This window comes from Cupressus sempervirens, chromosome 10 (genome assembly GCF_028749045.1).
Source record: "Cupressus sempervirens isolate cs-2001-9-10 chromosome 10, ASM2874904v1, whole genome shotgun sequence".
Classification (NCBI taxonomy): domain Eukaryota; kingdom Viridiplantae; phylum Streptophyta; class Pinopsida; order Cupressales; family Cupressaceae; genus Cupressus; species Cupressus sempervirens.
Window position 1 is genome coordinate 474,225,037 of NC_143127.1, and position 27,061 is coordinate 474,252,097.

Sequence of the window (27,061 nt, forward strand, 5' to 3'; positions counted from 1 at the left end):
TCAATACCTTGATGCTCTTGTTTTGCATTGTGACTAAATGGCTATATGTGTAAGTAAACAAGCTAGTGGCTTGTTGAGGTGGCATAATTTTTGTTGTTGCTACATGATCAAGGTCAAGGACACAGAGTTGATATGAAGGCCAAAGTTGTGGAGCTTGAAAGAAAGATTGATAACTTTTTTAGGTTAAGTTTGAGGGTGATGCACACTCAAACACTTTACATGTGTACTACTGAAGAAGATGCTCAAAGCAGATGCCAACAACGAGGGAAACTGTAGGAACTCTTTAAGTTCCTAATTGAAGATTGGCCCACTATTCCATTTAACAATGTTTGCAATTTCAACGAGTTGGGCAACTACAATGTCCCAATTATTTATTTATTTTTTAATATTGTAAGTGACCATAAATGCACGATGTTTGATTTCTATATGTTTATGGTAATTTTGTTTAAGACTCTTAACGATGGTATGTTACTGGTTAGGTTTGTCCCTATATGAGCTACTTATAAGGCTAATTATAATTCTACTAGTTTAGATGGTAAGTTTTTTAAAGATTGATAATAACCCTGGTAGTTTAGATAGTAAGTCAATACTATCTGCTTTGTTATTTTGATTAGACATGATTTTTTATATTGTTAGAATGCTATCAACGTATTACTAGTTAACTTTTTTGACGGAGGTATTCCACAAAATCATTTTAGCTAGCCGATACGGGGGCACTAGCCTTCCGACTAAACCTCTTCGATTAAGAGCAAAAAGCTAAAAGGTGTCCATTTTGCCAAATTCACTCAGAGTATGATCCCAACTTCATTCATTTTTGATGTCAGAGCCTTACACTCTGCAAAACTTGATTCCTAGTATTTCTTTAAGAACCTTTGAACTTTATCGATAGACCATGAGCCCATTGACTACTAGTTAATTTTTAACTATTAATATTCTAAATTATTCGTTAAAAAACAATACCCCAATTTTACCACTTTTAGCATCCAAAACAATGATTTTTTTCTATACTTATTATAATTATTACTATAGTATCAATGACATTTTTATTATATTTATTACTTTTATTACCTTCATTCCTTAGTGCCCATCCATCATAATAGATATATGCACCTCTCTCTCTTGATCTTTGCAAAATTGCAACATATGATTTATTTGAAAACTAAAAACAAGCCAAATGCGTTTTTATGTTCTGCCTGTTCGCTTTTTCCCTCCAAAGAGGTTCACCTTAAATCGGCCAGAATGCCTTTTTGTTAAAATTATTTACTGGAAGACTGTTTGACTGTTCGAGGTTGAAGCACTCCTTCCGTGGTATACACAGTGTACGGAAGTAAAATACAGTGTTAAGTGCTCGTTGAAGGAAGGGGAAATGAAAGAGAGGGGGCAAGCGCAAGTACAAGCAGGGCAGCCGTCAGTGGATGAGAGATATACACAATGGAAGTCACTGGTGCCCGTTCTTTACGACTGGCTGGCTAACCATAACCTAGTCTGGCCTTCTCTCTCCTGCCGGTAAGTCAATTTACACCCAATATGTATGTTCATTCTTTCAGACCTTGGATTACCTGGGTAATTTTTTTTCAAAGAGTGTTATTTCTTAGGAGGCCCGTTGTTTGATTCTCTTATCCGTTAAATCCATGCGTAGTCCTGTTTTGCAACTCAAAAGTTGAAGTCTATTCCTCTTTTGCCAGTGGAAATGTAACCTAAAATAACCATATCAGGGAAAGCGTTCATTTTTTAATTAGTCAGGCCTTAATTCCTTCTTCCTCACTATATCCTGATATTTATAGGTGTAATAAGGACGAAGTTGGAATTTTAAGGTACATCAAAAGCAATCGTTTAAATCTTTCTTATTGAAAGTTTGCTTTTGAAGGTTGATTTTATCCTATTACTATTCTCCTAATTGAGTTCAAATGCAAGCCTGACATCTTGTAATTCTTCCTTGTTAGCTTTGGTTTCGGTGATCTGTTTTCTGTTCCAAAATCTTCAAATTTAAGCAGATCGAACAATCAAGCTTAGATCACTGCCAGGGCTTAGAATCAACAGAGTAGCATTTCATAGTCCTGCCTGCAATTTTTTTGCCAAATTTTCCCGGGTCTGGCAAATTTTGGGTCTTAGTGCCCAGCCTCACATTGAGGTGGATCTCTAACGTATCCACCTTGTTTGATTGGACCTTTGTTTTCATTATAGCAATCAATTTGATTTGCCAGTAGACCATGGTCTATTGGAGATCCCTCACAACTCTTGTTTGATGCGCATTGTCTTAATTTCCTGTTCATTTGGTTATTTGCAAGTTAGCAAGATAAATATAAGGTTTTTGCACTCCACGAGAATTGTATGCAAAAGGCTCATGGGAGAAAAAAGTGTTCCTTTTATTTTTCATTCATGTTTGGGATTACATTGCATAATCCAATTCATCTTTTGCATGGCACTCCATTATCCAACATCTAACCTTACGTCAGATCAAGGAGAAACGTAATGCCCCACTTGGGAATCCTTGGACACAAGGATTAAACAAGCATGGACATATTTTCCTTTTTTAAGTTAAGTTAATTACAACACTACAAGATAACCAAGTACATTAAATAATCATATTAAGATATGAAATAGGGAACACGACAGTCACATATCCACATATGCAAGTGAAAGTCTTCTAATCAATGCCAAGATTCCCAAGCTACTACTGAGTCCTTGGGAGGGTTACACACATCCACTAGTTCACTATTGTTCAAGTGATTAACATGCAAGAATTCATCCAAGTTACTATGTTATCCATTTCCATAACGATGTTCTTTTTAAGGCCAATGTACAATTCCTCCCATGCTTATTCGTACAAGTTCAATTACTCATTTATTTGCATAGGCAAACATTGATTTTTTTACATCTTTTACTAAAGTAATCATTAACCGATTTGTTTTGACTTGGGAAGATACTCCTCCCAAAAGGGTACTCAACTTAGATATGCAAAGACCCGATTTAATACACGTGTGGAAATACTCACTGTTCGAGAAACAAGTAACTAGACGCAACTTGGAATACAAGATACAACTTAGAATCCCAAAATCGGCCTTTAAGAAGTGACTCTTCATAGACAACAAGGCAACTTGGATCGTCGGAGTTATCGGATGTGACTTAGGAATTACGACATGTGACCCAAGAGCCCATAAATTACTTGGAACCCAGAGGCAACCTTTTGATAAACTTCTAGAAAAGAAATAGAAAGATAAATAAACTCCACACTAGGGAGTACCATAAACATGGATATTGGGGACAAAGACACTCTTTTGAATCAATAGCATAAATACAACATCCATGAATGAATCTAGATCATATAATATTATAGATTTACAATCTAAATCATCACAATATGGATTTGTAAATCTAATCTATCACCATAAGAATAACACCAAGTACATATACATGTGCATAATCAAGTGAATAAATAGTAAGAGATGAGTGAGCAAGCAAGATCCAATCCTGTAGTTGAAGGGAAATCGTCTTTGTACTTCGATTCCCAGCAATGATATAGGTTAGCAATCCTTCCTAAGCACGTGGAACCTATAGGGCCATTCCATTGTGCTCATGGAAATATTGAGTTGACCACAATCACAAAGGACTCACACACGCCAACCAATGCATGACTCAAAGTACACATAAATGCTCATGAAGGTCACATTTCAGTATTTCAAGTCACTGATAAGAATACTATGTAGAATTTGATGATGAACAAATTCATAGATCCTTGGATATCTTGCATGCAAATAACCTGTTACAAGGAAGTAAGAAAGGCTGAGAGAGAGAAGGGTTTGCTCAATAAACAAGAAGATTGAATTTACTTGTGCAAAACAAAATGAATGAATTTACAACCGATCAATCCTTATGAAGGAGATCGAAAGCCTAAAAGGGAAACCCTAAGAGGTAAATGACATTTAATAATTACTAATTAATTATTAAATGGAAATGCAAGAGCATAAAGGGAAATCTTAAGAAGGGAGTAAAGGTAATTTAATAAATGAAATGAAATTAACCTTTTACTCTAACACACTATAGGATACAATGTAGGGACTCTAGTGGAGTGTCATCACTTGGCTCTTACTAGCCCAAGTAGTATGTGGGTATGGTAAATCAACTCCCTTGAGAGGCCTCACACCAACTTTTGCAAAAGACTAGCTATTGCTTATATACACATTATCTTCTCGGCCACTTTTGGGCCAGGGCACTCGTGAGAACCCACTCCACATGCCTACCCATACATACCCTTCTCGTCATACAATGACTGCTATAAGGCAATGCATTTCTTAATCCAACCCCAATGCTCAAATACTCAGTTGGCCTATATCCAAGATTTCAGGTCTTGCAAGATCCCACCAAGGCACACTTGCATGCTTGTGAGTGGGTACAACCAGTTCCATGCTTGTCCATGTATCATACAACCATGCAAGGCGTTAGATTCAAGGAATGGAACATCGAGAAAAAGCATGAACACATTGGGGAAAACAACCGAGTGGAAACCATAAGTGGTATATTAATACGTAGCTCAACCAACCACTTTGGTAAGAGTACAAATTCCTATGGAATCCATAAATCATCTCATTAGCACACGAGGATGGTACATAATGCCCAAAAGAAACCAATTACCCAAATTTTGGCAAATTCTAGCGAAGGGCAAGATCCACATTTTAAACTTGACAAAGCACTTTTGGATTGTGGTATAAAAATACTCAAAATGTCCTCCAACCATTTTGACTCCACAATCCTACTCTTTGTAGTAGAGGCTATTAATAACATTGATCAAATCATGCCAACAAGCAACAACGAATTAATGGGCAACACGCTAAATAAGGCAACACACGAAACACTCAAAATTCAACCTTCTTAGAATTTGACAAAAGTGAAAACCGATTTCCAGAACACGCCCAAACTCTTGAAATCAAATAAAAGTCAAGTTCCGAGCACACATACAAAATCCAACATCATAATGGGGCAAAACTTCAAATCCCCAAGTATGAAAACTCTCAAATACTTATTCCCATCTAACTGGTAATGGAAATAAATGAATCTCCCAACCTAGGCAACTATTGTAAAAGATTTCATTTGAAGTAACAAAGCTATTTAAAAATGGTGAGATGCCTTATCTCACATATTTAGTAAAAACCAAGAAAAGGGAAACATAAATGAAGACTCCATTAAATTGGTTGAAATCTTTGGCAAAATGGAGCAATCCTGGCCCGATTCCAACAAGCCACCCCATGCAAGAATCCAACAATTGGATCAAACACAATGAACAAAACAATGATTTTCTTCAAGAAGGTTTGGAGCAAAATCCTCAAATTCTCATAACATAAAAGTAAGAAGTGAGAATAAAACTCACTTTTTGCCTAATATTGTCACTTTTACAAAAGTGACTTCTAAAATAGATTATTAACCCACTTAATTTAATAATCTATTAGCCCTTTATCCCAAATTAAACAAATCAATCATAGGAATATGGAATCCAACTACGACAAATTAGTCAATAAAATTAATAAAATAAATAAAATAAATAAAATAAATAAAATCCCCAAATACATTTAAATCAGCATTTTAATTTAAAGCCTTCTGTGACAACTATGGAACTCTAAATGGATTGACACACTCGCTTATCTAATCACATAATGCATTATGATATCTAGCTTTACCAACATGTATTGGAGGGATAGTAATATAACAATACTTATGGATATGTCGTCCATAAGGGATGACATTGGCTTAGTATGAAAAGTCAAAGTCAATATCTTCTGGTGCCCACTGTCGAGGATATAGGTACACACTCAATTTTTGCAACTCAGGATGAATGTATGGTGCTATTTAATAAACAAGCAAACATCAAGTGCAAATGCTCAATATATAAATAGCCGAAGCACTTAACACGCATAATCACAGTTGAAGGAGAATGAGACATTGTGTAGATCTCGCAAGTGACTACGACTCCATTCCCACTTCGTACTAGCACTAACAGGTAGCATGCATAACAGTGATGCAGTTGAACACAACAAAATATAATCACATGATATTGCATCTAAATTAAAACTTTTAAAATAATCATTTACAATCATTTGAGCACATATATCTACTTTCAGTAGATAGCTAAAATACCCAACAACCTACATGGCACATTATCTCATATAGTCCCATAAAAACATTTTGAAATAACATCCATAATCTCAAATGCAAAGTACTTCAAATAATATCACAAGGCATCATCATACATATATAATCAATCTAACATATAAGTCAGCACATTGCAAGAACTAGAATAAGGTGCAGTAGTTAAATACATCACACAAATATAGGTGACCATCGACACATACCTCATTGAAACCATCAAACACATCTTAACTCTCATAAGCTAGACATAAAGCATAGACATTCTTCTAATATAACAACACAAGTCAAATCACCCCAAGTGTGTAAACCTCTCATGGATCCCAACATTATCACACAATAGGCTTGAACATTACGGTCACATCCATCAGGATGACATGCAAAGCATAAATGGGAGAGGCACTACAAAAAATGACATGTTGATTGCGAAAATACTTTAAAAAATAGTGCATTTGATTCCAAGGGATGGACTAGAATATTGTGGAACCAATAATAAATACTCAATTGATTTCTTTAAGAAAACATTATAAATAAAAAAAAGTTATTAATAACAATTTAAAGGTTGACACAAACAAAAAGGTTTGAGAAACATATAAAGAACTTTAGATATCTTTTTAAGGGAAAATATTAAGAAACAAAATGTATAGCAAAGGTAGCTAGAAAAATAGAAGAAAGTGAGAAAAATGATAGTGGTCAAACTAGAGGTGTTGGTGGCTAGAATAAGAAGCAAAAAGTGTAGATAGAAGGGAAAAAGAAATAAAGTTGAATTATAATACCAAGTCTTTGAAAAAAGAGAAAAAAATGAGGTAGCCAATGTTTTTGGAAAGAGCAATTTGGAAAATGAAACAAGGAAAGACAATAAATCACTTGATTGAAATGGTGTGGGGGCATGTTTGCAATCAAGCATGTTGAATCTCTGAAGCATGTCAGGAGCGTTCTTTTGTTGAAAATGGAAATCCCATCTGAAGACTGAATAACTTGTAAACTAAGGAGGTAGTGCAGAAGACCAAGATTTGTCATCTTGAACTGCTCCATCAATGCTCTATGAATACTCTGGAATCTTGGCTTATGGAAGAAGAATTGGTTCTAAGAATCAAATCATTCACTTACAACACAAGTATTAAAAGATCTCCCTTTGTCTTTGAGTATAGAAGGAGACAAGTAATGTTGCATGTAGCTTGATCAATACAATTCATCACTATAAAGTTCAATACAAGGAAATAAGAGATGTTGCATGTATGATGTTCAATGCAATGGACTGGAAAGGAAAAAAAGGAAAGGTCAGTAAGAAAGAAGGCTATAAGGGAGAGTCAAAGGACAACTAATTCATAAACAAATGGAGAGAGGTTATGAGGAAAAATATCTTGGATCACAAAATTCAGTGAAAGCACAAGCAAGTTAGGAACCTAATCACTCATTGAAAGATCATAAATTTGATTCATGATTTTTAGGTCTTCAGAATTGTGTGCTTTGTGGAACTCCCTACATTAGTGAAGCAAGGCATGCCATTGGTATTAGGATTAAGGGACAACAAAGTAAAATAAAAACAAGTTGTTGAACTCAACAAACACCGAAAGAAACTCAACATAGATGAGAGGTGGGGTTTAAACTTCATGTGGAAACACATCATAAACTTCCTTAAACATATCAACAACTCAAGATTGTGGCTTTCTTTTGATCCCCACGCCTTTATTCATCTTGGTCTTCATTTCATTGGACCTTGTGATCCTAGTTGCTTGTTGGGTCCTTCCTCGAGATCTCTTTCCGTGTTAACCATTTTCTATTATACTGTTGATTTTCTCCCTTTTGCAATGTTATTTTTTTTTGATCTCTCCCTTTTCTTTGTTCTTTTCAGTTTCATCAGTCACTATACGTGAAACCTTTTTCCCCTTGCATTAAACTTCATTTGGTTTCTTAGGGGTTCAGTTAACTTACTTTGAAAAAGGATCCCTTTTTTGGTACTTCATGGCATTTTTAAAGAGGTTTTGGAATGGGGGAGAGATTTTTGGAAGTTGGAGAATGTACAAGGGGTTATGTGGCATTCATGAGCATGCTTTGGTGGAAGAGCAAATAGTGAAAATTTAGTATTTCTTGCTTTATGGTGAAATTATAGTTGCCACAAGCAACAATAAAAGTGAAATTGCTGTAATGAATTTGACAACATTGCAACAAATTCAACACAATTGGGAAGAAAATGTTATTGCCATTTTATAAAAAGTGATGATGCCACTTTGTGTGAAAATCACATCCTAGGACATTGTAGTTTCAGTTTTCTTTTTGGTGTTTTTTGAATCCACCCAAGCTTTGCACATAACCATCTTGAACACTCTTGAGATGAGTAAGAGATGAGTCAGAGACAACTTACAAGATTTACATTGTGGATGACTAGAGGGGCTAGAATTACCTAAGTTCCCGAATCTATCTGTTATGAGAATTCTTTTTCATAAAATAACCTAGGCAAACATCCCAACCTTTGTGAGCTAAACTTTGTTCCAACAAAGATGAGTAGGAACCTATCTTCTACGTCCTTTTTTGTAATTGTATAACCAATTTTTGTTGCATATTATCTAGAGTTTCAATAGTTTAATCTTGTAATAATTGCTCAAAGCTCAACAATATCTGGGCTAAGGATATTCTCATGTTCAAAGTCCTTCCAACACCTAGTGGAGATATTGTATGGTGTCTCTTTGTATACACAGTCAGTTAACCACACATATTCACCATTTTATAGAGAGGATCTGTTTTGCTCGAGCAAAGGTGCCACATTTCTGATCTCCCAAGTTTGTTTTTAATTGCTTTTTAGCAAGAAACTATATAATCCCATATTCTAGAATTGCTTGGCAAATTAGTTTTTTTCTTTATGTTTTTTTCTGTTGTCTAGATATTTTTTTTATAGGGTTTGAGCCAATTTGAGATAAGAATTTGAGTACATTACATAGCTTTAGCTTCAAGCATTCTATTTTGAGAACATTGGTTTCTTAGTCACATACTTCCTTCATATTGGGCTTATAAATTGTGTCCTAAGTAATTAACCTTCTTGTGCAATATAATCAACATGCCTTCTATGAAGAAATCTTTTTACAACATCTTTTCGAAAGAGGATTCCATAATTTTGCTATTTGTAGACCTAAAGAGAGTGGTAGGCTTAAATACATAAATAAAAGAGAGCCTTTTTGAAGTTTAGGATTTTAAGTATTTTGATCTGTTTGTGGGGTTAAGAACAAAAATACCTCAAATTTTGCAGCATTTAGTAATTGGCTCGAGACCATTAAATTTGAATCTAGGATTCCTTTCATTTCATTTGCGTCATTTTTCTTGGAGGGCTAAAATAACATTGTATCATTTGATAAATTGCCGATAAGAGGTCAAAGGAAAATTTCTTGTCATTGCTATGCCTTCCCAAATTACAGATCTCATTGTTTCCTTTATTGCTCTTCCCAAAGCATCTACTATTGAGACAAAGAGAAAAGGAGAAATGGGATCACCTTGGCATAGATCTTGAGAGCACTTAAGAATTAAGAAACCTTGAGGGCATCCATTTAATATGATTGAATATAAGGGAGAGCTATTAAATTTGAATCTAGGATTCCTTTCATGACATTTGTGTCATTTTTCTTGGAGGGCTAAAATAACATTGTATCATTGACAAATTGCTAATGAGAGGTCAAAGGAAAATTTCTCGTCATTGTTATTATTATACCTTCCCAAATCACAGACCTCATTGCTCCCTTTATTGCTCTTCCCAAAGCATTAGCTATTGAGATAAAGAGAAAGGGAGAAATGGGATCACCTTGTCGTAGACCTTGAGAGCACTTAAAAATTAACAAACCTTGAGGGCATCCATTTAATATGATTGAATATAAGGGAGTGGATACCAAATTGAACATTCAATCGATCCATTTATTACAAAAACCTTGTGTCTCCAATGCTTTGAAAAGAAGTCTCCAATTAGCTTTATCATCATGCTGCTCCACCTAGTTTAGTGAATTGAATGTATTGCCTCCTAAGTAATTATTGTACCATCTAGGATTGATTGACCAAGAAGGAGCTACTTTCTTCCTTTGCTTTAATTTGTTTTACACTTTCTCTAAAAGAATCTTATAAATCGTGTTGCAAAGGGAAATAGGTCAAAATTTATCAGAAGACATTGCTTCCTTCTTCATTGGGACAAGGGCTGTTAAAGTGTTGTTTAGATCTTTCAATATCTTCCCATTTGGCTTGGATTCCTCAACAACCTTATAAACATCTTTACCTATGATGCCTTGACACTTATGAAAGAAACTTGTCAAAAAGTCATCCAAACTGGGGCATTGTTAGAATACAATTGCATTGTCGCCTCTTTGATTTTTATTTAGAGAAGGCTTCGCGTAAGCAAATCCTTATGGTGCACTTTTACCAATTCTTGTATGCCTCCTAAGAATCGTTCTTGATATTTTAGATGAGATCCATTCCAATCATTTAGAAGGTTTCTCAAATATTCTACTACATTTGTTTTTATCTCTTGCAACATTTCCAATATGGATCTATTATCTTTTTTGATCCATCTTTATTCTATTATTAATCTTCAAACCTTTGTGGCATTTTGAATTATTGTGTTTCTATTCTCATCTCTCATCCACTTTTCCCTAGATCTTTGTCAGTAATAGATTTCTTTTGTGCTAGAAGTTCCTCTCATCCACTTCTCCTTGGACTTTTGTTAGGAATAGGTTTCTTTCATACTAGAAGTTCAAAATCTTCATTCATTAATACTTGTTAGTGGATAAATTCATTTTGGTCCATTTCAAGACAAAAACTGCTTCTATCTACTGTCCTTATCCACTTTCTACCCTTTTCTTTTAAGCAAAAATCTCCTTGAAGTGATTTTTGTACCATTCTTCTAAAGTTTTTTTATACTCTTGAATTTTGAGAAGAGCTTGAATTTATTTATATCATATTGTTGTTCCTTTGTGCACTATTTTTGATCTCTCATCCATATTTTCGAAGTTGAATAGAAATAGATTTTGTTTCATATCGACAACAATATGCAATTGGGTGTGAAATTGGTTTGACCCTGACATTGACACTAGAGCTCTCCTTGACAAATTTTGGAAGTAGCTTCCCAATCAACACTTGAAGGTGCTAGAAACTTTTTATAATGAGGTTGGGGTACAAGTGAATGAATGAATGAAAGATTTTAATAACGTCCACGAGCCCAAAGTAGCCAATGGGACCCACAAGCTAGCACACACCCCTAGAAAGGAGGAATAGAACCTAAGCAAGCTTTAACCTCTTGACTAACTCGTCTTTTTGCCGATGGATTTTGATAATCATGTTTGCGGTGTTTCCTAATTGTTTTTCCTCAAATATGTGGTTCAAATTGTCTTTCTCCAAAATCTCTGTATACCCAGATTTGATGTCATTGTATGCCGAACACTCCAAGACAAAATGTTGCTCCGTCTAAACAACCCCCCTGTCATAGAATAGGCATGTCTTGTTTCCTTATTCCTCTTTTGGCACCTGCTATCTACCTGTTTCACATCTCAGCTAATGAGAACCAATTTTGAGTTGGGCAATTAACATTTTTGCTCTCCATTTAATATTAGCTCCTATATATGCTTTTTCATCATGATTTGCTGTGGGATTAAACTCCTTGATATATTAAGCTTTTTTCCTCCCATTGTACGTTGACCATATGATACTTTGAAATTTCTCACGAATTAACTTTTTTATCTCTCCATCCCTTATCAGGCACCCATGAATGTTAATGTCTCATTTTTTCATCCACTTGTTCTTTTGCTTCATCCATGTGCCTTTTCTCCTATTTAGTCTTTCCTCTATAACTTAAGCCAAAGGTGATTTTCCATACCTTGAGTTTTCTTTAGGTAACTTAGTAGCCGAATCCTTGTAACTCTTAAGGGGAAGAAGTTGACTTTCGCCAATAAGATCTCATAAGGCGCAATTGTTTTGATTTTGAGGCTGCTGATGATAAAGTGTTAATGCATTCTTTCAACCTGTCTCCAATTTTGATTTGACATACAACTCCCCCAAATTTCAGACCCATACAAGACCACTAAGGTGACTAGTAGACCAAATAACATTTTCTTGGTCTTCCAGTCCAATAATTCTGCATTCGTACATTTATTTTGTAGAGAATACATCGCTTTCCACCCCCCCTTGATTTCTTTTTATTTTTGCATGTTTCTTAGCTGAGCTTGTTTTGAAAATCGATTCCCAAATGTTTGTACTCGTACACTATCTCTAGAGGATTACCCTCAAAGAGAAATGCCTTGGAGGGCCTCCGATTTCTCTTAAAAGAGAAGATCATCACTTTAGTTTTGCTAGTGTTCACTTGCATTCCCACTTCTTGGCAAAAGCTTTCCAATGCCTTCAGGTGTCGTCTCAAAACCATTGGTCGTCTTAGTGATTATGATGAGATCATGCACATATAAAATAGTTTTATAACATAGCTAGTCAACTACACCTCCTCACCATTGGACTTGTTTAACCCTTACTTTTAACTTGTCAATGTAAAACCCGAACAAGGTTGGAGATAACAAACACCCCTGTTTGACCCCAATGTCGCTGCCAAAGCACTCAGACATCCCCTGTGCAGTTCTGGTTTTAACCTTAACACGCTCATACAATTTATGTACTACAACCCTAAGTTCCATAGGAATTTCTAGCTCTTCCTTTCTATCCCAAATTTTGTCTTGTGACACTGTGTCAAAAACTTTTTTAAAGTCCACAAATCAACAAAAGGCCTCTGCCCCCGGGGTGTTCCATATTTTTTCAACCAAGAATCTGAGAGTGACCCCATGATCGGTAGTGGAATGCTTTGGTCTAGAATCGGCCTGCCCCTTAGCTCTTTTTCCTTCTATTTCTGTCCATCTATTGGTTTTCCATTCCACCATGTTGCCAAATAATTTGCTGAAGAGGGGGTTGACCACGATAGTCCAATAATTTGAAGGGTTGTTTAAGTCTCCACTTTTGTGAAGTGATATCACCGCTAGTTGTACAGTTTTGAGGGAAACCCTATTCATTGACATCGTTGAAGATATGATTGATATGAGGTGCAAGAATATCGATACCCCACTTTAAATATTTAGCTTGTAGCCCATTAATATCTTCTGCTTTTCTTGCAGCTAACCTCCTTATGCCTTGAATTGTATCTTTGTTGCTGAAAAGATCATCTATGGGCTAATTATTGCAGTTTTGTGCTCTTCCATCTTGTGCTCATAAAGTATCTTGGTGTACTTTTGCCTTGAGCTCTCGTGATGTTTTTCTCTATTTGTTTCTTCTTTTTTCGTAGTTCTTTATATAACTTTTTGGGGTTGTTTTTCCCAAGGTTGAGCAACTCGAGCCTTCTTAATTCCACATATTGTTCTTTCTTCCACCTCAATAACTTTTCATACTCCTTTTTGTTTTCTTTATTCATTTTCCCTCTCATACTGTTTTTCGCCATCTTGGACTCATCATCAAGTGAAGGATTAGTTGGGAAAGTATTCTTAGCATCTCTTTTGGTCCTTAATCTTTTACATTCCTCGAGAGACTTGGACTATTACTATTAAGATCGTCTTTGATAAGTAGGAGATGATTTCCACAGCTAGTCAAATTGTGATGTGAATATCAGGATTTAACTGTGTGATTTTTGAGTCAAACTCGATGACCCATGTTTCATGAGTAGTGATTCAACATGAATCCATCTCTCATGAGAATAAATGGAACACTTAGCACTCATTGGATCTAGGTGATGCTCACAGGGGTGAAGCACCGGGACTTCCCGGGAGGTCACCCATCCCAGTACTACTCCAGCCTGAGCGCGCTTAACTACAGAGTTTCCTCCATAGTTAAACCCAAAGCTTGCAACCCCATTTGCAAAACCTTCACCAAGTGTTGTGCCTTATGAACCATTCATTAGAAAGCCCCTTAAGCTCATCAATTGATAAGTAGGAGATGATTTCCACAGCTAGTCAAATTGTGATGTGAATATCAGGATTTAACTGTGTGATTTTTGAGTCAAACTCGATGACCCATGTTTCATGAGTAGTGATTCAACATGAATCCATCTCTCATGAGAATAAATGGAACACTTAGCACTCATTGGATCTAGGTGATGCTCACAGGGGTGAAGCACCGGGACTTCCCGGGAGGTCACCCATCCCAGTACTACTCCAGCCTGAGCGCGCTTAACTACAGAGTTTCCTCCATAGTTAAACCCAAAGCTTGCAACCCCATTTGCAAAACCTTCACCAAGTGTTGTGCCTTATGAACCATTCATTAGAAAGCCCCTTAAGCTCATCAATTGATAAGTAGGAGATGATTTCCACAGCTAGTCAAATTGTGATGTGAATATCAGGATTTAACTGTGTGATTTTTGAGTCAAACTCGATGACCCATGTTTCATGAGTAGTGATTCAACATGAATCCATCTCTCATGAGAATAAATGGAACACTTAGCACTTATTGGATCTAGGTGATGCTCACAGGGGTGAAGCACCGGGACTTCCCGGGAGGTCACCCATCCCAGTACTACTCCAGCCTGAGCGCGCTTAACTACAGAGTTTCACATCACAAGATCGTCTTTGTCAACAATGTGTTGTTTTGGACTATTAATATTATTTTTCTGACTATTGGACAACCACTTAAGAGAACATTTGAAACAGAGTAACGAGAATCGCTGCGATTTGTGCGATTTTGCGATTCCAGGAAGGCTGGGTATTTTTTGTGGACTTGTCAAACCGGATCCCTGATTTTTGAGGCAATCACCTGAATTGCATAAATTTACTTTTTTTTGTCAAAAATTGCCAAAAAAAGGCAAAATTGGCCTTAAAAATTGTCAAGTTGGTAAAAAATCACCATAAATCACCAATTTTTTTTAATGTATGTGATGGATTTATTGTTTATGTATGTTAGGCTTTAGCTTCTATTTGATGATGTTATAGCGTGTTTAAGTTATATTCAATAACAGGTGCATGAATTAAGTTTTGAATTGTTAAAATCTTTGTATTTCAACGGTTTTTTAACCTTGTCAATTTATAGGCGATTCACGATTCGAGTAGGCCTTGCTGATTCCGATCTAATTCCGATTTTTGGTTGTTTGATTTAAAAATTTCATGATTTTCATGTGTCATTAGAATCCTACCAACTAAAGACACTTTCCTTCCTTGATAAGTGGTTTGAATGTTTTGTTGTCCTTTTATGTGAGTGGAAAAAAATTAAGTGATGATATTCTCTTAGAAAAAGAACTCGAAGACACAAAACACTTTTCTTTTTGAAGACAACCTTGTAGGGATGGTGAATGAGTACAAATATCTTGGGTAAATTTTCACAACAAACTTAGTTGGGAAACATGTAGAGTAAAAATAATTTAGGAAGGCTAGACAATTGCACATTTCTTACAAAATAGATGTAAGAATGTGGAGTTATGGAATTGAAAACCAATAAAATGTTTTTGGTTTGTTGGCAGTCTAGTGATTGTTTGCGGATGTGAGATTTGGGGCAATAGCATGCCAGATCAGAAATCGAGGCAAGTAGAAAGAATCCAAAAACATCTAATCATCACAGTCTCAAATTTAAAACTGCTGTCCCTTATAAGATCTTGTTGGTGAAAACAAGCATCTCTCATTAGAGGCTTCGATAATGGTATGGTTGTTAAGGTACACGGATGTGAGATTTGGGGCAATAGCATGTCAGATCAGAAATCGAGGCAAGTAGAAAGAATCCAAAAACATCTAATCATCACAGTCTCAAATTTAAAACTGCTGTCCCTTATAAGATCTTGTTGGCGAAAACAAGCATCTCCCATTAGAGGCTTCGATAATGGTATGGTTGTTAAGGTACCTAAAGAAAACTTAAAATATGGAAAAACACCATTGGCCTAAATAATCATGGAGGAAAGACTAGATAGAAGAAAGAACATATGAATAAAGCAAAATGATAATTGGGTGAAAAAATGAGATATTTTTAATCGGTTATTCATACCGTTTTATTCATAATTATAAGTAAATGGAGTACAACATTGAGTCCTACAGAAATCCATAAATAGCCTATAAAACACCACATCGAACCACTCTTGTGTTCATTACTCATTAACCCTTGAACTTTAAAATTATGCCTAAGGACAAACAAAAAGGCATTGACTCACAAATATCCAAAAATTCATATTATCTACATTTCTAAGTGCCTACAATGCCACTAGATTGATTGTAGCATACTTCTAGGACCATCTAAATGATTCACAAAACGACCATTAATGGTAATGAACACCAAAAAGCATTACCAACAAGATTTCTTTTCCTTGCCCAGAGGGCCATTGTACCAGTAATCCTCAAGCTTGAAATTGGTATTGCCTCATTTTGTCTCATTCTTAATCTTGGCCAATGTATGTTCCTTCTCTCTGTTATCTAGGTATTTAAGCAATGACTTCCATCCAAGATGAGCTTCCTCACATCGAGCTTCACAGTTATCGAATACATCCAAATCAGAAAGAGTGTCAGTGAGGGGCCAACATTGGCCACCATACACTAGTCTCCATTATGCACACCTAGTCCCACAATTGCCCCTGCCTTTGCCAAAATAACAGACAGCCCACCACGCCATTTAGGTTTCATATATTCCCTCATCATGTGCTCTGCCATTGCCTTTGACCCTATCTCTTACGCTCATGCAAGAAATGTTGAGGCAATATTGATATTGAAGCGGTAATTGTGCACCATTTTCATAGGCCTATATAGTTACATCAATTATTTTCCAAAACATAGGGTTGTCAAATTTAAAAATACTCCTTAGGGGTTTTGCCATGATCTCCTCTATAAGATGTTGCTGCTGTTTTACAAATAGAATGCTGAAATTTACTTTCATATTCCTTCGGCCCACCTACCTATGCATAATTAACCAAGTGTTATGTGTCTGCTAATGGCATCTTGAGTATAAATTGTATGATTCAAGCATGCGAAAGGTGGTCATCATAATTAATGATGACAATAATTGTTGTTGTCATACGCCATACCCAATGCCAACTCTACTCCATGAATTTCTTGGAAATTTTCGTATAACCCCACACTTGCCGTCTCGTTTAATGATGTTCCCACCTATGACAACGTGTTTGCCAGACTGTTCCCTCCCCTTTTTACATGGTTTATTTTGAATTCGTTGAAGGCGTTGAAAAATGAATTGATCAATTTGATGTATCTATTTAAATGCCAAGCACTAATCTTCCCTTTGACAATGGTGTTAGCAATGATCAATGAATCTCCTTCTAAATGAAGTTGTGAAACATTTTTTTTGGCCATCAACATGACATTGAAGGTTGCATGTACTTCAACCTCATTATTCATTCCATCACAAAGACAAGTTGCTCAAACTGTCAAAAGGTTACCTCTCCAATCTCTGGCAGCAAAACTAGCACTAGGACCCAAGTTTCCCTTTTACACACCATTAACATTCACTTTGGTCCACCCCTCTTTAGAGGTTTCCAAATCTTTTGTAACACACTTTGCTCTGGTGGATCAACTCAATCCTGCCCATTAATGGGCTGAAAAATGGGATGTTAACACAAATGAATGTCCAAATAATACTGAAGAAATAAAAATGTTTGTGAGGGAAAAATTAGGAGTACTATTGGGCAAAACAAAATGGGCATAAAATGCCTACTATATCAATAAATTTAACTCAACAAGAGATAATGAGGAAAAAACACACATAGGAGTAGATATTAAATGGAGAGGAAAAATGCTTATAACTCAACTCGGGACTAGTTCTTATTATTTGAGGCATGAAACGAGTAGATGATGATAGCTAAGGAACAATGGGAAAAATGAATATGCCTATTTTACAACATGGGAGTGGTAGAGCAGTGTGACATTTTATCATGGAGTTCCCAACATAAAATGACATCTATTCTAGCCAAGTGGATATTTTAGAAGCAAACAATTTAAGTACTTTATTTGAAGAAACACAACAACATAACATCAAATCTGGTGATCAAAATTCATTGTCAAAGAGGAAATTTAAATAGGAAGATATAGGAAAATAGATGTTTTCTCTAACAAAGGGATCGAGATGAAATGAAGAATTTTTATTAAGGTCCGAAAGGTTGAAGCAGCTTATGGAATCCCCAAGTAGCACACACCCTAGAATAGGATGCCAAGGGACATTGACTTTCGCCGCTGTACTCCTATATCTTCCTATTTAAATTTCCTCTTCGACAATGAATTTTGATCACCAGATTTGATGTTATGTTGTTGTGTTTCTTCAAATAAAGTACTTAAATTGTTTGCTTCTAAAATATCCACTTGGCTAGAATAGATGTCATTTTATGTTGGGAACTCCATGATAAAATGTCACACTGCTCTACCACTCCCATGTTGTAAAATAGGCATATTCATTTTTCCCATTGTTCCTTAACTATCATCATCTACTTGTTTCATGCCTCAAAAAATAAGAATGAGGTTAGTCCATGTGAAATGATTGTTCTTGAGAGGAATATCATATAGATGGTTATTTTGCTACTATACATGCCAAATCATTCTGTGATTGGTTATTTTGCTAGAAAACCTGCCAAATTATTTTGTGATTGGTTTCTTTTCTGAACCTCACCAAGCTTATCTGCCTTATAAAATTGCATTGCACCTCCACTTTTTGATGTTGACCTCGAGGAAGGGGGACCACGAGTAATTAATGGTCTATAAATTGTCTGATCGTCAAAGGTCTTTAGGACGAAGGGTTCCTTGTGCCCCAATAATCCATAAAAAGCCAAAACAAAAGGAAGAAATGGGTGAATCGCTGACCTTGTGAACTGGTGATCAGCAACTTTAGTTTAGTTGGGTGCAAAAAGGGTGTGCTGAGGGTGACATTGCCAACCCACTATATAGGTAGGGCTTGGCCTTGAAAGGAGATGCCTACACTCATTGGTTCATCTCCTTGCACCAGTGGGTAAGTCCCTTCCCAAAAGTGAAGAACAAGCTAGAAAACATAGAGAAGACTTATTTCAATTTTGATCATACTTGATTTTTCTTTGTGCAATTGCCTCGGCCATAGATACTGATAAACATGAATTGAAATATGCCACAAGGCACATTGATGTGGAGACCAACCAATGCATCATTTCACCATTCTTCTCCATTGTGACAAAAGATGGATGCCACAAAGTGACAATGCCTTTAGAAGCACCACCTACTAGGACAAACTAGCCATCTCAAAATTTTAGTTTTGCTTTCAATATTGTACTACTTTTTGTAATGTCCCCTTTTTCTAGGACACTATAATTCTGTGTGGCTAGCTCACTTCGCCTAGGTTTCAGGGGCGAAAAGGTTCTTTACAAGGTTCAGTTGGAGATCTGGCCTAGACATTTCCAATTCCAAACCCATCGGAGCAATTTTGGCAGGTTGTCCAGATGCTTACTATTTTTAGTAAGTAATTAGAGCTCAGTATTTTCGGTACCTCAGTGTTGAGTTGGAAGCGTCTTGCCGAGAGCTTTCCAATGAGCTATTGCATATGCTCATCAGAGTTCATTCGGTCAGTTATTTAAATGCTTGATGACTATATGGTTTACTGACTAAGTGACTATTAAAGTTCATTTAACTTGTCACTTTATTTAAAAAAGGTACTATGTTCACTTAAGTGACTAAAGGACAAAAAAGTTGCTTTATCCCACATTGCTTGAATGAGCCTGCATCCCATTGGGAAAAGTAATAAAGGTACAACAAGCTCCACATGAGAGGATATATGAAGATTGAATATTTAAAACAAATATTAATTTGGGAGCTGGAAACAGTTGCTGGTTATCTCTTCGAGGATGCAAACTCTTGAGGAATCTTTGAAGGTTGGACGCAAACCTAGCCTTCTTGCAGGTTTTATTTATATTTCCAATTTGACTATTATTTCTGTATGTAAGATTGGATATTCTGGATTGTTGCATGTTATTGTATTGCTGTTATATAAGACAGTAACATATATTGGCAGATTGTTGTGTTAATTCCTGGTGCATATATGTATTTTTGAATACCGGAAGAAATAAACAAACTTTTTGAGTTTTCTTGTATTGAAATCTGTTGGTTATAAAATTATTAAAGTTCTGGAAATTGTATCAAGTGTTGGTTTTTTGTTCGGTTTTTAAATCTGCACTTAATATTAAGGGTTTTGGGTAAAGTATCCGGAAAGGAATATTACAGTGGTATTAGAGCTGGTGTATTCTGCCAGCCTGTAGGGTTATCAATTTACAGGTTATGCGGTTTGAAGAAATCCTCAGCGTTTCAATCACAATATTTTATAGATAAATTTTGTGGATTCCATGAGAGTGATTCTGAAAATTATATACATAAGAATCATCGAAATTCTGGAAGCTTGATAAATTATTTACAAACATCTTTATAGGAAAGACATAGTTCAGCAAAATGAAACTACAGATGTCCATCAGGAGATTGAAATAAAAAAATCAGTTCATAATAGAAAAGGCAAGAGTTAGAAGATTGTGGTGTTCACATGAATCAGTGAGTTCTGTTTTGTTTACCAATGTGAGTAGATTAGGGTTGTGGAGATGGGTTTATGAATAAATGATAGGATAGTTGTTGGTTTGGTAGTGTTTGGAGTAGTGAATACTAGTGGTCGAGTTTGATACTGTGCACGTGGAGCAGGTATTGTGTTGGTAGGGAAGGTAGAGAAGATTTGAATAGCAATGGCCTCAAAAGAGAAGGCAGTGCATTGACAACTATCGTGCAATACAAAACCACACCCAGGCAGGTCGGGAGGTAAACCCAGGCAAAGGAAAACTCACGCAAACTCCAATTCCGAACAGGTTACAATGTTTCCACTGTGGACTAGTGCTGGCTGAGTATAAGTTATGACTGTTCTTTTTCATTCGCGCAAGGAAAGGCGATGTTGGTAATGTGTGGAGGTACCTTGCACAAGCATCTAAATGCCGACCATCATTCCCATTTGCTATGCAATAGCAGAGGTCACCGTTTGTAGTGACGAAGCATTACGGGTAAGCTTGAAATGGGTGTCGGGTGTAGTGATGAAGGCTGGAAAACCCATTGAATGAATGTGTTTTACCTACGTGGGTTACAGGAAGTTCGACTCTTGCATATGTGTAATATCAGAGATTTATCCTTGCGGGTACCACGCATTTAATAAAGATTTGAACTCCAGCATCCATCAGCGTTGAAGAAACTCGGTGGTACCAGTCTTGGCTCAGCGGACATTGATAGTGTTTGAAGGGAGGGGAAAAATCGCTCGGGTGGAGGTATTGGCTCGACTTGAAGCATAGGGATTCTCATTTATACATAGACGCGGATATCAGAGGGTCAGTCGCTGTCAAGTGCAGATGCCATATTTCTTCATCAAGGTTTGAACTACTCTCCAAGTCTGCACCAGTTAAAACACGGGTCTGGGCATTTTGTTCCACCCAAAATTTCATTCTGTTATATAACTGAGTATTCTGTGTAATAATCTGAGATCCTTTTTATCATCGGTTGAGACTTTCTTATTGATTGGATCTTTGCCAATTAGAAATCTGGGAGATTTGAACTTTTCACCCCAACCATAAAATCCAGGTTTTTCTTCCATTCGGGCTACCTTCATCTACAGATATATTGAAGAATTTGTCCATAACAAGCAATTGAAATATAGTAGTAATAGTAACCGGTTAATTGAGAAGACACCAGGCCTGTGGGATAACAATGGCTGCCTCAGCACATTCACCAAGGATAATCACCTACTTCGGGTCTGTTCTTCTTGCTTTTCCGCATAGTTAACTCTCTTATCCGCGTTATTGTTATTGTCTTCAGTATATGATTATAAGTTTGTTGGTTCTGCTGTATTACTGGATGATTGAAGAACTCTGAATACCAAGTTCAGTCTGAGATTTATTAGTGCAAAAAAGGATCTGTTTATGGGTTTAAATTCAGCATTTAATGGTGTTGAATTAGCAAATAGTGGCTAGGTTGTTCGTGGGTTTGTTAGTGAAAAATCAGGTGATTGGTGGGAAACTGTTTGACAAAATTAATCAATTAGAGTTCTCAGAACTCTGTAATAAATTTGGGGATCATTACAGTGGTGTGTGTGTTAATCTACAGCAATGCATTACCTTTCAAAGCAGTAGTTGTATCAAATGGGCGTGCCTATAGCAGCAAAAACCAAAACAATGGGGGTGCTGAATCAAATGGACTTCCAACTCGATATTAAAAGTGAACTAAGGAGACTGTACGATAATTATAACAAATTCCTGTCAAAGCTTCAAAAATAATTTCCTTTCATTGATTACATGGACTTTTAGCTAGGGCTGCAAAACAAGACGGATATGATAAGAAATAAATGCTATGATTTGGCTCGAGATCTCCTTATAGAGGACAGGTATAGAAATTTATATAAGGAAGCCATTGATCAACTTGATAATAGTACTAAAAGGAAAGAGGAACAAGAGGTCCCTATAGTATCTAGAAGCCTCTATGATGAATTCCCAGTAGTTAGTGACCATCATATAGCTGACCTTATGGAGGGCAAAAATCAGACCTTAGAAAATGGATCAGAAAATTCATTTGATGAGAATGAATCCCAAGATCATGATGTGGGTGGACACGCAGCCACCTTGGAAGTGGAAGAGTGTGAAGATATTGTTATATCAGCAACTTCTACCTCGTCAGTTGAGCCATCCTATGAGGTGCATAGCAACAAAACCCTAGATATTGAGGAGTGCATAGATGATAGCATACACGATGTTGCTTATCATATGGTGCGTGACATTGATTCAGCCTCATATCACAATGCGGATGACAAATTGGAAGATTTGTGTGGAATTGTTTCGTCACAAGGGGATCATCATTTAGCAAGCCAATTGAAGGTTAATGACAGGATGGTTGCCACAACTGTTAAGCATTTTGATGTTGCTCGTCAAATGTTGGCCACCTATGGTTGGAGTACTCCTTTAATAGATGAGCATGGTGATAGTGTTTTTTCCCTTGTAGAGATACATGCACTCCGAGAGGTGATTGGAATGATGAAACAAATTTACGTACAACTACTTGCAGGTAGAGATTTTCTTCTCGAGTGGGATCGCATTTGTTATGTTGCATTGTAGGGAAACGAGGATAAGGTTGATAAGCTCACTCATGAGCTTGAGGTGACTATGGATTCTTTGTAGAGTGCCCAGTTGGCCCTTCAAGAATCACAATCACAGATTGAGAAGCTTACAGAGGAGTTGATTTTGGCACAGTCTCCACCAATTGCAGATATAGTACAGTTATACACAGAGGCAGTTGATAAGAATTTTATATCCATGGGTTGTAGTAGGGATGTGGTCACATCTATCACAGATCTTTCAGTTGGGATGAGTACCTTGGTGGAGAACAATAGAGAACCACTAGTTGTATCGAGTTCTTCTGAGGTTGGTGCCATGATAGTTGATACAGGACAATTTACTGGTAGCTCTTGTGTCGCAATGGTAGATTCTCATGAGAGTTGTGTGGTAGTACACGACGCTACTCCATCATCCACATAGGGCATTCATAGAGTGTCATCCAGTTGGGAGTATAGCTCTCATGTTGATCTGTTTCCATCTCCTAGAAGCAAATCTGTCACTTCATTCCATGCAGCTGATTTTGGATGCTGGCTTGTTGATTTTCAGAGTCAGAGGGATCAACTGCTTGATTCAAGTGTTTTTAGTGATGAGCCATTGACAGGGGTTGGAGCATTTTACCGAGAATACATAGTAAGGAGTGCTCATTATTTTTCTTTTGACCCATGCACGAGGGACTTGATGCATTGGTGTGGGTTGGTTCCAGAATTATATCATCCTTTGTGGGATGGGTATTCACCATCTTCGGAAGGTGGGATTAGCGGATGCAAGCATCCAGCTGAACTATTTGTGGGGGATTACTTGCAAGGAAAGCTGTCGGTTATACATCATGCTGATATGTATCCAACATGGTTTGCTACTTCTATGTCACAAAGTTCTCTTATGGGTACATGGTTACAGGACGATTATGGTGTCAGTTGGCATGATGGTTTGGTTAGTTATCACATCCATGGGAGTTTAGCGGGAGCTGTAGAGAGATGTTGTGTTATAGACGCTACCAGGTATTTTTACCTCTATAGGGTGAATGGATGTGGGGTTCGACTGTTTTGGGATCCAGGTGGCGATAGGTTTGACACGATGTATTGGTTGATCGGGGATCTAGGTGTTAACAGTATCTTACATCTAGTAGATTATGCTGTGACTATGATCTGTGTGTTTCAGCCTTTTGACATATCAAATATCCAGAGATTAGGATTACTTTGTTTTCACCTAGGTGATATAGTGATTGAGTTAGATTGGTTGGATCTATCATTGTCATCGGTGCAGATGTTATAGGAATTGGTTAGTGGTATTTCAGATAGCGCGCAAAATCTCGCTTGGGATCCAGGTGGAGCATCCCTATGTATTGTTTTTTATCGGGGAGCTTGTTGGAGAGTTTGGTTGCTATCATCTTGGGGTGGATATTGGTATATTGTTGAGCTCCCATCTTCACTTGACAGCAGAGACTCATAGGGTCACTCATGGAGTGAGGCTTTCATCTTGACTGAGGGTATTGGCACACAGGGCAGCAACACATGGCAGTTGGTGTCCCTTTATGGTGAGACTTGGGATCTTAGCATTCAGTTATTTGACATATTGATTCCTATTGTACTGTTTCACCATTCTGAGTTTGGGAAGGTGCATGTCGGGGTACATCGACCGAGGAGTAAAATCGCATTCTCAAGGTGAGTATGGGATCTTGGCATTTGGTTTCTATAGGTATGAGCGGATTGCTTGAGGGCAAGCAATCTTTGAGAGGGGAGGCTTTGTAATGTCCCCTTTTTTTGGGACGTTATAATTGTGTGTGTGTCTAGCTCACTTCGCCTAGGTTTCGGGGGCGAAAAGGTTCTGTACGGGTTTCAGTTCGAGATTTGTCCTAGACATTTCCATTTCCAAACCCATTGGAGCAGTTTTGGCAGGTTGTCTAGATGCTTACTATTTTTAGTAAGTAATCAGAGTTAAGTATTTTCGGTACCTCAGTGTTGGGTTGGAAGCGTCTCATCGACAGCTTTCCAACGAGCTATTGCACATGCTCATAAGAGTTCATTTGGTCAGTTATTTTAATGCCTAATGACTATATGGTTTACTGACTAAGTGACTATTGAAGTTCATTTAACTTGTCACTTTATTTAAAAAAGGTACTATGTTCACTTAAGTGACTAAAGGACAAAAAAGTTGCTTTATCCCAAATTGCTTGAATGAGCATGCATCCCATTGGGAAAAGTAATAAAGGTACAACAAGCTCCACATGAGAGGATATATGAAGATTGAATATTTAAAACAAATATTAATCTGGGAGCTGGAAACAGTTGCTGGTTATCTCTTTGAGGACGCAAACCCTTGAGGAATCTTTGAAGTTTGGACGCAAACCTAGCCTTCTTGCAGGTTTTATTTATATGTCCAATCTGACTGTTATTTCTGTATGTAAGATTGGATATTTTGGATTGTTGCATGTTATTGTATTGCTGTTATATAATACAGTAACATATATTGGCGGATTGTTGTGTTTATTCCTGGTGCATATATGTAATTATGAATATTGGAAGAAATAAACGAACTTTCTGAGTTTTTTTGTATTGAAATTTGCTGGTTATAAAACTATTAAAATTCTGGAAATTGTATCAAGTGTTGGTTTTTGTTGATGTTTTAGCATCAGGAGAAGGAAATCTGAATCTTCTATGATGTTATCATTTCAGAGATATAAGCATTTGACATTCTAACTCTGATATCTGTCTTGTATTGCTAAGAAATATGCATACATCACTGTCTGATATACATGATAGAGGCATATCTATACGTACATGTATTCATAATAATGTATGCATACATGTACGTATACATACACCTCTGTTATGTATGTATATTATTTATGACAGTATAAATATGCATTACGGTCGATCAACTTGAGTGGTCAACCTTCATGTTACACATGACAGACTTTGTTGTCGGATTTATCATAATACATAACAGATATCATTGTCGGGTTTCATGTTACCCGTAACTGGAAATTATAATGACTTTTGTTATTCCCGACTAATGACATTGTCGAGGTGTTAAGCATGCTTCTTATATCGGGTCTTCAACCCGTAACTAATCCCATTATAAGCATGCGATTTATATTGCAATATAAGCCCAGTGTTATCAACAGTTACGTAGTTAACATGCCTCCGAAGAGGCATGTCCCTACGTGGCCTTTGGGCCACGTAAGGGCATGACTCTTCAGAGTCATGACCGCTTCTTCATGTATGTATTTGAGATCGCTAACCTGCAGTGAAAATATATACAAAAAGACATACAAGTACCTGTAGAGCTCTCATAATATTATTGCTATTATCATTCACAATACTTGTCTTACAGCGATCCAGTAAAAGCTATCAGTGTTGAGGAAGGAAGAATTTAAAGAACCTGCTGCAATCACAAAGAAGATAAGTAAAGTCATTTTGTTCTTTCAATTCAGAAATTAAAAGCACTTATTTGTAATTGTTTTACTATTAGAGATCCTATATTTTAATAGTTTTCTGTTCAGTTTTTAAATTTGCACTTAATATTAAGGGTTTTGGGTAAAATATCCGGAAAGGGATATTACACTTTTTAGGCTAATTTTGTTTCTTGAATCATGAAAATATTTGCTTTTGAAATTTGCATCCCCTCTCCCACCCCTTGTCTTCTCCAATCTTTCCCTATACCCTTTTCCACCTCACTGAGGATGACTATGACCTCTTCACCACCCATTTTGGATAAATCGGCCCCCTCAGTTAGCTTCACTGACTCTTGCCATGCTTCTTCCTTGTTTGACTTATTGGTCGCCACGATTTTGGAGTCGACTTTCCTCTCCATTCCCCATCGCTACGCCCCCTCCCTCAGTCTCAATTGTCGGAACGTGTGCCCTATGAA

General features: G+C 36.8%; 1 protein-coding gene across 1 annotated transcript in view; it reads left to right on the top strand.

Moving 5' to 3' along the window:
• The first annotated feature begins 1,258 nt into the window (after positions 1-1,258).
• Positions 1,259-27,061, top strand: part of FVE (Transducin family protein / WD-40 repeat family protein) — a 159,487-nt gene continuing 133,684 nt past the window's right edge. Inside the window, exon 1 of the mRNA XM_089807014.1 lies at positions 1,259-1,506. Coding sequence (XP_089663140.1) covers positions 1,367-1,506 — 140 coding nt within the window. The 5' untranslated portion in view covers positions 1,259-1,366. The remainder of the gene's footprint in view (positions 1,507-27,061) is intronic.